This window comes from Taeniopygia guttata, chromosome 2 (genome assembly GCF_048771995.1).
Source record: "Taeniopygia guttata chromosome 2, bTaeGut7.mat, whole genome shotgun sequence".
NCBI classification, from domain to species: Eukaryota; Metazoa; Chordata; class Aves; order Passeriformes; family Estrildidae; genus Taeniopygia; species Taeniopygia guttata.
In genome coordinates, this window is record NC_133026.1 from 151,143,569 (window position 1) to 151,155,585 (window position 12,017).

General features: G+C 46.8%; 1 protein-coding gene across 1 annotated transcript in view; it reads left to right on the forward strand.

Annotated features, from left to right (window-relative positions):
* TONSL (tonsoku like, DNA repair protein) overlaps window positions 1-12,017 on the forward strand; it is a 94,604-nt gene that overhangs the window by 41,936 nt on the left and 40,651 nt on the right. The window contains exons 8-9 of the mRNA XM_072925104.1: window positions 4,657-4,823; window positions 7,111-7,263. Coding sequence (XP_072781205.1) covers window positions 4,657-4,823; window positions 7,111-7,263 — 320 coding nt within the window. The remainder of the gene's footprint in view (window positions 1-4,656; window positions 4,824-7,110; window positions 7,264-12,017) is intronic.

Below are 12,017 nucleotides of genomic sequence, written 5' to 3' on the forward strand. Positions count from 1 at the left end.
ATGGCAAAAAATGGCAAAAAATTGCACCAAAATGGCAAAAAATGGCCCCAGAATGTCCCCAAATGTCCCCAATGTCCCAACCCCCCCAATGTCCCCAATGTCCCCAAATGTCCCCAATGTCCCCAATGTCCCCAATGCCCCCAATGTCCCCAATGTCCCCCCAATGTCCCCCCAATGTCCCCAATGTCCCCAATGTCCCCAATGTCCCCAAATGTCCCCAATGTCCCCAATCCCCCCAATGTCCCCCCAATGTCCCCCCAATGTCCCCCCAATGTCCCCCCAATGTCCCCAATGTCCCCAATGTCCCCCCCAATGTCCCCAATGTCCCCCCAATGTCCCCAATGCCCCCAATGTCCCCCCAATGTCCCCAATGTCCCCAATGTCCCCCAATGTCCCCAATGTCCCCCCAATGTCCCCCCAATGTCCCCAATGTCCCCAATGTCCCCCAATGTCCCCAATGTCCCCAATGTCCCCCCAATGTCCCCAATGCCCCCAATGTCCCCAATGTCCCCAATGTCCCCAAAGTGTCCCCAATGTCCCCAATGACCCAATGTCCCCCCAAGGTCCCCAATGTCCCCAATGTCCCCAATGTCCCCAATGTCCCCCAATGTCCCCAATGTCCCCAATCCTCCCAACGCCCCCAATGTCCCCAATGTCCCCAATCCTCCCAACGCCCCCAATGTCCCCAATGTCCCCAATGTCCCCAATGTCCCCAATGTCCCCAATGTCCCCAAAGTGTCCCCAATGCCCCCAATGTCCCCAATGTCCCCAATGTCCCCAATCCCCCCAATGTCTCCCCAATGTCCCCAATGTCCCCAATGTCCCCCAATGTCCCCAATGTCCCCAATCCTCCCAACGCCCCCAATGTCCCCAATGTCCCAAATGTCCCCAATGTCCCCCCAATGTCCCCAATGTCCCCAATGTCCCCCCAATGTCCCCAATGTCCCCAATGTCCCAAATGTCCCCAATGTCCCCAATGTCCCCAATGTCCCCCCAATGTCCCCCAATGTCCCCAATGTCCCCAATGTCCCAAATGTCCCCAATGTCCCCAATGTCCCCAATGTCCCCAATGTCCCCAATGTCCCCAAAGTGTCCCCAATGTCCCCAATGTCCCCAATGTCCCCAATGTCCCCAATGTCCCCAATGTCCCCCCAATGTCCCCAATGTCCCCAATGTCCCCAATGTCCCCAATGTCCCCAATGTCCCCCAATGTCCCCAATGTCCCCAATCCTCCCAACGCCCCCAATGTCCCCAATGTCCCAAATGTCCCCAATGTCCCCCCAATGTCCCCAATGTCCCCAATGTCCCCCCAATGTCCCCAATGTCCCCAATGTCCCAAATGTCCCCAATGTCCCCAATGTCCCCAATGTCCCCCCAATGTCCCCCAATGTCCCCAATGTCCCCAATGTCCCAAATGTCCCCAATGTCCCCAATGTCCCCAATGTCCCCAATGTCCCCAATGTCCCCAAAGTGTCCCCAATGTCCCCAATGTCCCCAATGTCCCCAATGTCCCCAAATGTCCCCAATGTCCCCAATCCCCCCAATGTCCCCCCAATGTCCCCCCAATGTCCCCCCAATGTCCCCCCAATGTCCCCAATGTCCCCAATGTCCCCCCCAATGTCCCCAATGTCCCCCCAATGCCCCCAATGTCCCCCCAATGTCCCCAATGTCCCCAATGTCCCCAATGCCCCCAATGTCCCCAATGTCCCCAATGTCCCCAAAGTGTCCCCAATGTCCCCAATGTCCCCAATGTCCCCCCAAGGTCCCCAATGTCCCCAATGTCCCCAATGTCCCCAATGTCCCCAATCCTCCCAACGCCCCCAATGTCCCCAATGTCCCCAATGTCCCCAATGTCCCCAAAGTGTCCCCAATGCCCCCAATGTCCCCAATGTCCCCAATGTCCCCAATCCCCCCAATGTCTCCCCAATGTCCCCAATGTCCCCAATGTCCCCCAATGTCCCCAATGTCCCCAATCCCCCCAATGTCTCCCCAATGTCCCCAATGTCCCCAATGTCCCCCAATGTCCCCAATGTCCCCAATCCTCCCAACGCCCCCAATGTCCCCAATGTCCCAAATGTCCCCAATGTCCCCCCAATGTCCCCAATGTCCCCAATGTCCCCCCAATGTCCCCAATGTCCCCAATGTCCCAAATGTCCCCAATGTCCCCAATGTCCCCAATGTCCCCCCAATGTCCCCCAATGTCCCCAATGTCCCCAATGTCCCAAATGTCCCCAATGTCCCCAATGTCCCCAATGTCCCCAATGTCCCCAATGTCCCCAAAGTGTCCCCAATGTCCCCAATGTCCCCAATGTCCCCCCAATCCCCCCAATGTCCCCAATGTCCCCCCAATGTCCCCAATGTCCCCAGTGTCCCCAATGTCCCCAATGTCCCCAATGTCCCCAATGTCCCCAATGTCCCCAATGTCCCCAATGTCCCCAATGTCCCCCCAATGTCCCCAATGTCCCCCCAATGTCCCCAATGTCCCCCCAATGTCCCCCCAATGTCCCCAATGTCCCCCCAATGTCCCCAATGTCCCCAATGTCCCCAATGTCCCCATTGTCCCCAATGTCCCCAATGTCCCCCCAATGTCCCCAAATGTCCCCAATGTCCCCAATGTCCCCAATGTCCCCAATGTCCCCAATGTCCCCAATGTCCCCCCAATGTCCCCAATGTCCCCAATCCCCCCAATGTCCCCAATGTCCCCAATGTCCCCAATGCCCCCAATGTCCCCAATGTCCCCAATGCCCCCAATGTCCCCAATGTCCCCCCAATGTCCCCAATGTCCCCAATGTCCCCCCAATGTCCCCAATGTCCCCAATGTCCCCCCAATGTCCCCATTGTCCCCAATGTCCCCAATGCCCCCAATGTCCCCAATGTCCCCGCAATGTCCCCAATGTCCCCAATGTCCCCCCAATGTCCCCAATGTCCCCAATCCCCCCAATGTCCCCAACCCCCCAAATGTCCCCAATGTCCCCAATGTCCCCAATGTCCCCAATGTCCCCAATGTCCCCAATCCCCCCAATGTCCCCAATGTCCCCAATGTCCCCAATGTCCCCAACCCCCCAAATGTCCCCAATGTCCCCAATGTCCCCAATGTCCCCAATCCCCCCAATGTCCCCAATCCCCCCAATGTCCCCAATGTCCCCCCAATGTCCCCAATGTCCCCAATGTCCCCCCAATGTCCCCCTAATGTCCCCAATGTCCCCAATGTCCCCAATGTCCCCAATGTCCCCAATGTCCCCAATGTCCCCCAATGTCCCCAATGTCCCCCCAATCCCCCCAATGTCCCCAATGTCCCCCCAATGTCCCCCTAATGTCCCCAATGTCCCCAATGTCCCCAATGTCCCCAATGTCCCCCAATGTCCCCAATGTCCCCCCAATCCCCCCAATGTCCCCAATGTCCCCCCAATGTCCCCCTAATGTCCCCAATGTCCCCAATGTCCCCAATGTCCCCAATGTCCCCAATGTCCCCAATGTCCCCAAATGTCCCCAATGTCCCCAATGTCCCCAATGTCCCCAAACCCCCCAATGTCCCCAATGTCCCCAATGTCCCCAATGTCCCCAATGTCCCCCTAATGTCCCCAATGTCCCCAATGTCCCCAATGTCCCCAATGTCCCCCAATGTCCCCAATGTCCCCCCAATCCCCCCAATGTCCCCAATGTCCCCCCAATGTCCCCCTAATGTCCCCAATGTCCCCAATGTCCCCAATGTCCCCAATGTCCCCAATGTCCCCAAACCCCCCAATGTCCCCAATGTCCCCAATGTCCCCAATCCCCCCAGTGTCCCCAATGTCCCCAATGTCCCCAATGTCCCCACCAATGTCCCCAATGTCCCCAATGTCCCCCCAATGTCCCCCCAATGTCCCCCCAATGTCCCCAATGTCCCCAATGTCCCCCCAATGTCCCCAATCCCCCAATGTCCCCAATGTCCCCAATGTCCCCAATGTCCCCAATGTCCCCAATGTCCCCAATGTCCCCCCAATGTCCCCAATGTCCCCAATGTCCCCAATGTCCCCAACACCCCCAAATGTCCCCAATGTCCCCAATGTCCCCAATGTCCCCAATGTCCCCAATGTCCCCCCAATGTCCCCAATGTCCCCAATGTCCCCAATCCCCCCAATGTCCCCCCAATGTCCCCCCAATGTCCCCAATGTCCCCAATGTCCCCCCAATGTCCCCAAATGTCCCCAATGTCCCCAATGTCCCCAATGTCCCCAATGTCCCCAATGTCCCCAAATGTCCCCAATGTCCCCCCAATGTCCCCAATGTCCCCAATGCCCCCAATGTCCCCAATGTCCCCAATGTCCCCAATGTCCCCAATGTCCCCCCAATGTCCCCAATGTCCCCAATGCCCCCAATGTCCCCAATGTCCCCAATGTCCCCAATGTCCCCAATCCCCCCAATGTCCCCCCAATGTCCCCCCAATGTCCCCAATGTCCCCAATGTCCCCAATGTCCCCATTGATGTCCCCAATGTCCCCCCAATATCCCCCCAATGTCCCCAATGTCCCCCCAATGTCCCCAATGTCCCCCCAATGTCCCCAATGTCCCCAATCCCCCCAATGTCCCCAATGTCCCCCAATGTCCCCAATCCCCCCAATGTCCCCAATGTCCCCAATGTCCCCAAATGTCCCCAAATGTCCCTTTGGTGTCCGCAGCCTCCCGGGTGTGCCGTGCTCTGGCCGCGCTGTCCCGCTGTGACCCCGATGTCCCCTCGGTGTCCCCAATGTCCCCAATGTCCCCAATGTCCCTCTGCGAGCGCCTCGGGGACAGTCTGGCCCGGCTCGGACACTTCCAGCGCGCCGCCGAGTTCTACCAGAAACAGGTAAAAAAATGGGATTTTGGGAATTCCGGGAATTTGGGGGGGGTTTCCTGATTTGTACTGATTTTTCCCAATTTTTTCCTGATTTTTCCCGATTTTTTCCTGATTTTTGGGGATTTTTTTCTGATTTTTTCCTCATTTTTTCTTCATTTTTTCCCAATTTTTTCCTGATTTTTTCCTGATTTTTTCCTCATTTTTCCCTGATTTTTTCTGATTTTTTTCCCGATTTTTTCCTAATTTTTTGTGATTTTTTCCTCATTTTTTCTTGATTTTTTTTTTCTGATTTTTTGGGATTTTTGCACGATTTTTTCCTGATTTTTTCCTGATTTTTCCTGATTTTTTCCTGATTTCTTTTCCTGATTTTTTTTCCCAATTTTTTACTGAATTTTTCTGATTTTTTCCTGATTTTTCCCAATTGTTTCCTGACTTTTTCCTCATTTTTTCCTCATTTTCCCCCAATTTTTTCCCGATTTTTTCCCAATTTCTTCCCGATTTTTTCCTCATTTTTCCCGATTTATTCCTGATTTTTTCCTGATTTTTCCCTGATTTTTTTGGGATTTTTCCCTGATTTTTTTCCTGTTTTTTTTTAAATTTTTTCTGATTTTTTCATGATTTTTCCTGACTTTTTTCCAATTTTTTCCTCATTTTTTTCCAAATTTTTTCCTGTTTTTTTCCTGATTTTTCCGGAATTTTAAAATGATTTTTTCCTGATTTTTCCTGATTTTCCCCCATTTTTTCCCGATTTTTTCCCAATTTTTCCTGATTTTTTTCACTATTTTTTCCTGATTTTTTTGATTTTTTTCCTGATTTTTTCCCGATTTTTTCCCTTTTTTTCCCGATTTTTTTCCCCAATTTTTTCCTGATTATTCCAGATTTTTTTTCTGACTTTTTTGGGATTTTTTCTGATTTTTTTCTGATTTTTTTCTGATTTTTTTCTGACTTTTTTCTGATTTTTTTCTGATTTTTTTGGATTTTTTAATGTTTTTTCCCTCATTTTTTCTTCATTTTTTCCCAATTTTTTCCTGATTTTTTCCTGATTTTTTGGGATTTTTTCCCAATTTTTTCCTGATTTTTTCCTCATTTTTTCCCTGGTTTTTCCTGATTTTTTCCCAATTTATCCCCAGTTTTCCCCCAATTTTTTTCCCGATTTTTTCCTGATTTTATTTCCTGATTTTTTGGGATTTTTTCCTGATTTTTTTCCTGATTTTTTTCTGATTTTTTTTTCCTGATTTTTTTCTCATTTTTTCCTCATTTTTTCCTCATTTTTTCCCATTTTTTTCCTGATTTTTCCCGATTTTTCCCCGATTTTTTCCTCATTTTTTCCCAATTTTTTCCTGATTTTTTCAGATTTTTTGGGGATTTTTTCCTGATTTCTTCGTGATTTTTTCCCAATTTTTTCCTGATTTTTTTCTGACTTTTTCCCGATTTTTTCCTGATTTTTTCCTGACTTTTTCTGATTTTTCCCGATTTTTTTCTGTTTTTTTTTTATTTTTTGGGATTTTCTCTTGATTTTCCTGATTTTTTTCTGATTTTTTTTCCTGATTTTTTTCTCATTTTTTTCCTCATTTTTTCCTCATTTTTTCCCTTTTTTTTTTTGATATTTCCCGATTTTTCCCGATTTTTTCCTCTTTTTTTCCCAATTTTTTCCTGTTTTTTCCCTGATTTTTCCTGATTTTTTTGGAAATTTTTTATGATTTTTTTCTGATTTTTTCCCAATATTTTCCTGATTTTTTTCTGATTTTTTTCCCGATTTTTTTCTGATTTTTTCCTGATTTTTTCCTGATTTTTTCCCTGATTTTTTTCTGATTTTTCCAGATTTTTTTTCCCGATTTTTTTCCTGATTATTCCAGATTTTTTTCCGGATTTTTTGGGATTTTTTTCCAGATTTTTTTCTGATTTTTTTGGGATTTTTTCCTGATTTTTTTGGGATTTTTTCACTCTTTTTCTGATTTTTTTCCGGATTTTTTCCTCATTTTTTCCCGATTTTTTTCCTGATTTTGGAGGATTTTTTGAGGATTTTTTTGCTGAGTTTTGGGGATTTTTTTGAGATTTTTTCCAGATTTTTTTAACCGAATTTTGGGATTTTTTTTCGATTTTTTCCTGGTTTTTTTCTGATTTTTTCCCGATTTTTTCTGATTTTTTCCCTCATTTTTCTGATTTTTTCCCGATTTTTCCCCGTTTTCCCTCATTCTCCCACCCATTTTTTTTCCCATTTCACCCCTGTTTATTTCCCAATTTTGTGGCTGATTTTTTCCCCTTTTTCCCGTTTTTTTTTCCCGGAATTTTGCAGCTGGAGCTGGCGGAGGCGGCGGCGCTGCCGGGCCGGGACCTGGCGGTGATCCACGTCTCGCTGGCCACGACCTTCCGGGACCTGGGGCAGCATTCCCGGGCCCTGGAGCACTTCCAGAGGGAGCTGGAGCTCCGCAACGGGGAGCCCCTGGAGGTGGGAACCCCAAAATCCCGAAATTCCATCCCAAAATTCCCAAAATCCCAAAATTCCCATTTTAAATCCCTAAAATTCTGATGCTAAATCACCAAAATCCCGAAATCCCAAAAACCAGAAAATCCTGATCGGTAAGTCCCCAAATTCCTGATCCCAAACCACCAAAATCCCATCCAAAAATCCCAAATCCCCAAATTCCCAAAATTCCCAATCCAAAATTCCCAAAATCCAAAAATTCCCGATCCCAAACCCCCAAAATCCCAAAATTCCCATTCCAAATCCTCAAAATTCTGATTCTAAATCACCAAAATCCCAAAATTCCCGCTCCTAAATCCCCAAATTCCTGATTCTAAATCCCAAATTCCCGATCCTAAATCCCCAAATCCCCAAAATCCCAAAATTCCCAATCCCAAATCTCCAAAATCCCAAAATCGGGATCCCAAATCCATCCCTGTTCCCAAAATCCCAAGATTCCCATTCCAAATCCCTAAAATTCTGATCCTAAATCACCACAATCCCAAAATTCCCGCTCCTAAATTCCCAAACTCCTGATCCCAAACCACCAAAATCCCATCCAAAATCCCAAATCCCCAAATTCCCAAAATTCCCGATCCTAAATGCCAAATTCCTGATCCCAAATTCCCAAAATTCCCATCCCAAATTCCCAAAATTCCCATCCCAAATTCTTGATCTCAAATCCACAAATTCCCGATCCCAAACCCCCAAATTCCTGATCCTAAATCCCCAAATTCCTGATTCTAACCCCCAAATTCTTGGAATTCCCAAAATTCCCGATCCTAAATGCCAAAATTCCCAATCCCAAAATCCCAAATTCCCGATCCCAAATCCATCCCCGTTCCCACATTCCCGGGCCCTGCAGCACTTCCAGAGGGAGCTGGAGCTCCGCAACGGGGAGCCCCTGGAGGTGGGAACCCCAAATTCCCAAATTCCCATCCCAAAATCCCAAAATTCCATCCCAAATTCCCAAATTCCCATCCCAAAATCCCAAAATTCCATCCCAAATTCCCAAAATCCTGAAATTCCCATTCCAAATCGTAAAAATTCTATTCCTAAATCACCAAAATCCCGAAATTCCCGATCTTAAATCTCGAAATTCCCGAATACCAAACCACCAAAATCCGAAATTCCCAAAATTCCTGATCCTAAACCCCAAATTCCTGATCCAAAATTCCCAAAATTCCATCCTAAATTCCCAAAATCCTGAAATCACAAAATCCCGAAATTTCTGATCGCACGTCCCAAAATTCCCGATCCCAAACCACCAAAATCCCATCCAAAATCCCAAATCCCCAAATTCTCAAAATGCCCCATCCTAAATCCCAAATTCCTGATCCAAAATTCCCAAAATCCCAAAATTCCCATCCCAAATTCCTGATCTCAAATCCCCAAATTCCTGATCCAAAATTCCATCCCAATTCCCAAAATCCCAAAATCGTCATCCCAAATCCATCCCCATTCCCACATTCCCGGGCCTTGGAGCCCCTGGAGGTGGGAACCCCGAAATCCCAAATTTCCATCCCAAAATTCCCAAAATCCCGAAATTCCCACTCCTAAATCCTCAAAATTCTGATCCTAAATCACCAAAATCCCAAAATTCACGCTCCTAAATCCCGAAATTCCAGATCCTAAATCCCAAAATTCCCAATCCCAAATCCCCAAAATTCCCAAAAATCCCAAACCCGAAATCCTAAATTTCCCATCCCAAATTCCCAAAATCCCGAAATCCCAAAAACCCGAAATTCCTGATCATTAAGTCCCCAAACTCCTGATCCCAAACCACCAAAATTCCATCCAAAATCCTTAATTCCCAAAATTCCCAAACTTCCCGATCCTAAATCCCAAATTCCCGATCCTAAATCCCAAAATCCCGAAATTCCTGATCGCAAATCCCCAAAATTCCCATCCCAAATTCCTGATCGTAAACCCCAAATTCCTCATCCTAAATCCCCAAATTCCTGATTCTAAACCCCAAATTCCCAGTCCTAAATCCTAGAATCCCCAAAATCCCAAAATTCCCGATCCCAAATCCCCAAAATCCCAAAATTCCCAAAATCCCAGAATTCCTGATCTCAAATTCCCCAAATTCCCAAAATCCCGAAATTCCCGATCCCAAATCCATCCCCGTTCCCACATTCCCGGGCCCTGCAGCACTTCCAGAGGGAGCTGGAGCTGCGCAACGGGGAGCCCCTGGAGGTGGGAACCCCAAAATCCCAAAATTCCCATCCCAAATTCCCAAAATCCTGAAATTCCCATTCTAAATCCCCAAAAATCCAATCCTAAATCACCAAAATCCCGAAATTCCCGCTCCTAAATCCTCAAAATTCTGATCCTAAATCACCAAAATCCAAAATTCCCGCTCCTAAATCCCGAAATTCCAGATCCTAAATCCCAAAATTCCCAATCCCAAATCCCCAAAATCCCAAAATCGGGATCCCAAATCCATCCCTGTTCCCAAAATCCCAAAATCTCAAAATTCCCATTCCAAATCCTCAAAATTCTGATCCTAAATCACCAAAATCCCCAAATTTTCGATCTCAAACCACCAAAATCCCATCCAAATCCCCAAATTCCCAAAATTCCCGATCCTAAATCCCATATTCCTGATCCAAAATTCCCAAAATTCCCAAAATTCCCATTCCAAATTCTTGATCGCAAACCCCCAAATTCCTGATCCCAAACCCCCAAATTCCTGATTCTAAACCCCAAATTCCCAGTCCTAAATCACCAAATCCTCAAAATCCCAAAATTCCCAATCCCAAACCACCAAAATCCCATCCAAAATCCCAAATCCCCAAAATTCCCGATCCTAAATCTCAAATTCCTGATCCTAAATCCCCAAATTCCAGATCCAAAATCCCCAAATTCTCGGAATTCCCAAAATTCCCGATCCTAAATCCCCAAATTCCTGATCCAAAATTCCCAAAATCCCAAAATTCCCAAAATTCCACCCCAAATTCCCAAAATCCCAAAATTTCCATTCCAAATCCTCAAAATTCTGATCCTAAATCACCAAAATCCAAAATTGCCGCTCCTAAATCCCGAAATTCCTGATCCCGAAAATCCCAAATTCCTGATCCTAAATTCCCAAAATTCCCATCCCAAGTTCCCGATCCCAAACCCCCAAAATCCTCATCCCAAACCCCAAACGCGAAATCCCAAATATCCCATCCCAAATTTCCAAAATTCCATCCCAAATTCCCAAAATCCCGAAATCCCAAAAACCCGAAATTTCTGATCCCAAATCCCCAAAATCCCCAAATTCCTGATCCTAAATCCCCAAATCCCTAAATTCTGAAATTCCTGATCCCAAATCCCAAAATTCCTGATCCCATATCCCCAAAATTCCCAAAATTCCCATCCCAAATCCCCAAATTCCTCATCCTAAATCCCCAAATTCCTGATCCCATATCCCCAAATCCCCAAAATTCTTGATCCCAAATCCCCCAAATCCCCCAAATCCCCAAAATCCTGAAAATTCCTGATCCCAAATCCCCCAAACCCCCAAATCCCAAACCCCAAATCTCCAAACTCCAAATCCCAAAATTCCTGATCTCAAATCCCCAAAATTCCCAATCCCAAATCCCCAAAATCCCCAAATTCCCCAAACCCCAAACCCCAAATCCCAAAATCCCCAAACCCCCAAAATTCCTGATCCCAAATCCCCAAATTCCCCAAATCTCCCAAAGCCCCAATTCCCAAAATTCCCAAAATTCTTGATCCCCAAACCCCAAATCCCTGATCCTCAAACCCCAAACCCCAAACACCCCAATTCCCAAACCCCAAATCCCAAACCCCAAACCCCCAAAACCCCAAATCCCAAATCCCCAAATCCCAAATCCCCAAACCCCAAATCCCAAACCCCAAATCCCAAAATTCCCCAAATTCCCGATCCCAAATTCCCAAAGTCCCAAAGTCCCAAAATTCCTGATCTCAAATCCCCAAAACCCTAAATCCGCGATCCCAAACCCCAAACCCGAAACCCCAAATAAACCCCAAATCCCAAACCCCAAATCCCCAACCCCAAATTCCAAAAATTCCTGATCCCAAATCCCCAATTCCCAAAATCCCAAATCCCCAAAATCCCAAAATTCCCAAAATCCCAAATCCCCAAAATCCCCAAGTCCCTGCTCCTCAATCCCCAAATCCTCCAAACCCCCAAATCCCAAAATTCCCAAATCCCAAAATTCCCGAAATTCCTGATCCCAAATCCCCAAACCCCAAATCCCCCAAAATTCCCAAATCCCCAAATCCCCAAAATTCCTGATCCCAAATCCCCAAATCCCAAATTCCCAAAACCCCCAACCACCAAATCCCAAAATCCCCAAATCCCAAATCCCCAAAACCCCAAATTCCCAAATCCCCCAAACCCCAAACCCCAAATCCCAAAATTCCCCAAATTCCCGATCCCAAAATTCCTGATCCCAAAATTCCCAAATCCAAAATTCCCGAAATTCCTGATCCTATATCCCCAAAATCCCAAATTCCTGCTCCTAAATCCCCAAATTCCTGATCCCAAAAATCCCAAAATTCCCATCCCAAATTCGCCATCTCAAATCCCCAAATTCCTGATTCTAAACCCCAAAATCCCAAACCCCAAATCCCAAAATCCTGATCCCAAATCCCCAAATCCCCAAACCCCAAACCCGAAATCCCAAACCCCAAATCCCCCAAACCCCAAACCCCAAAATCCCCAAATTCCCAAATCCCCAAAATTCCTGATCCCAAAATCCCCA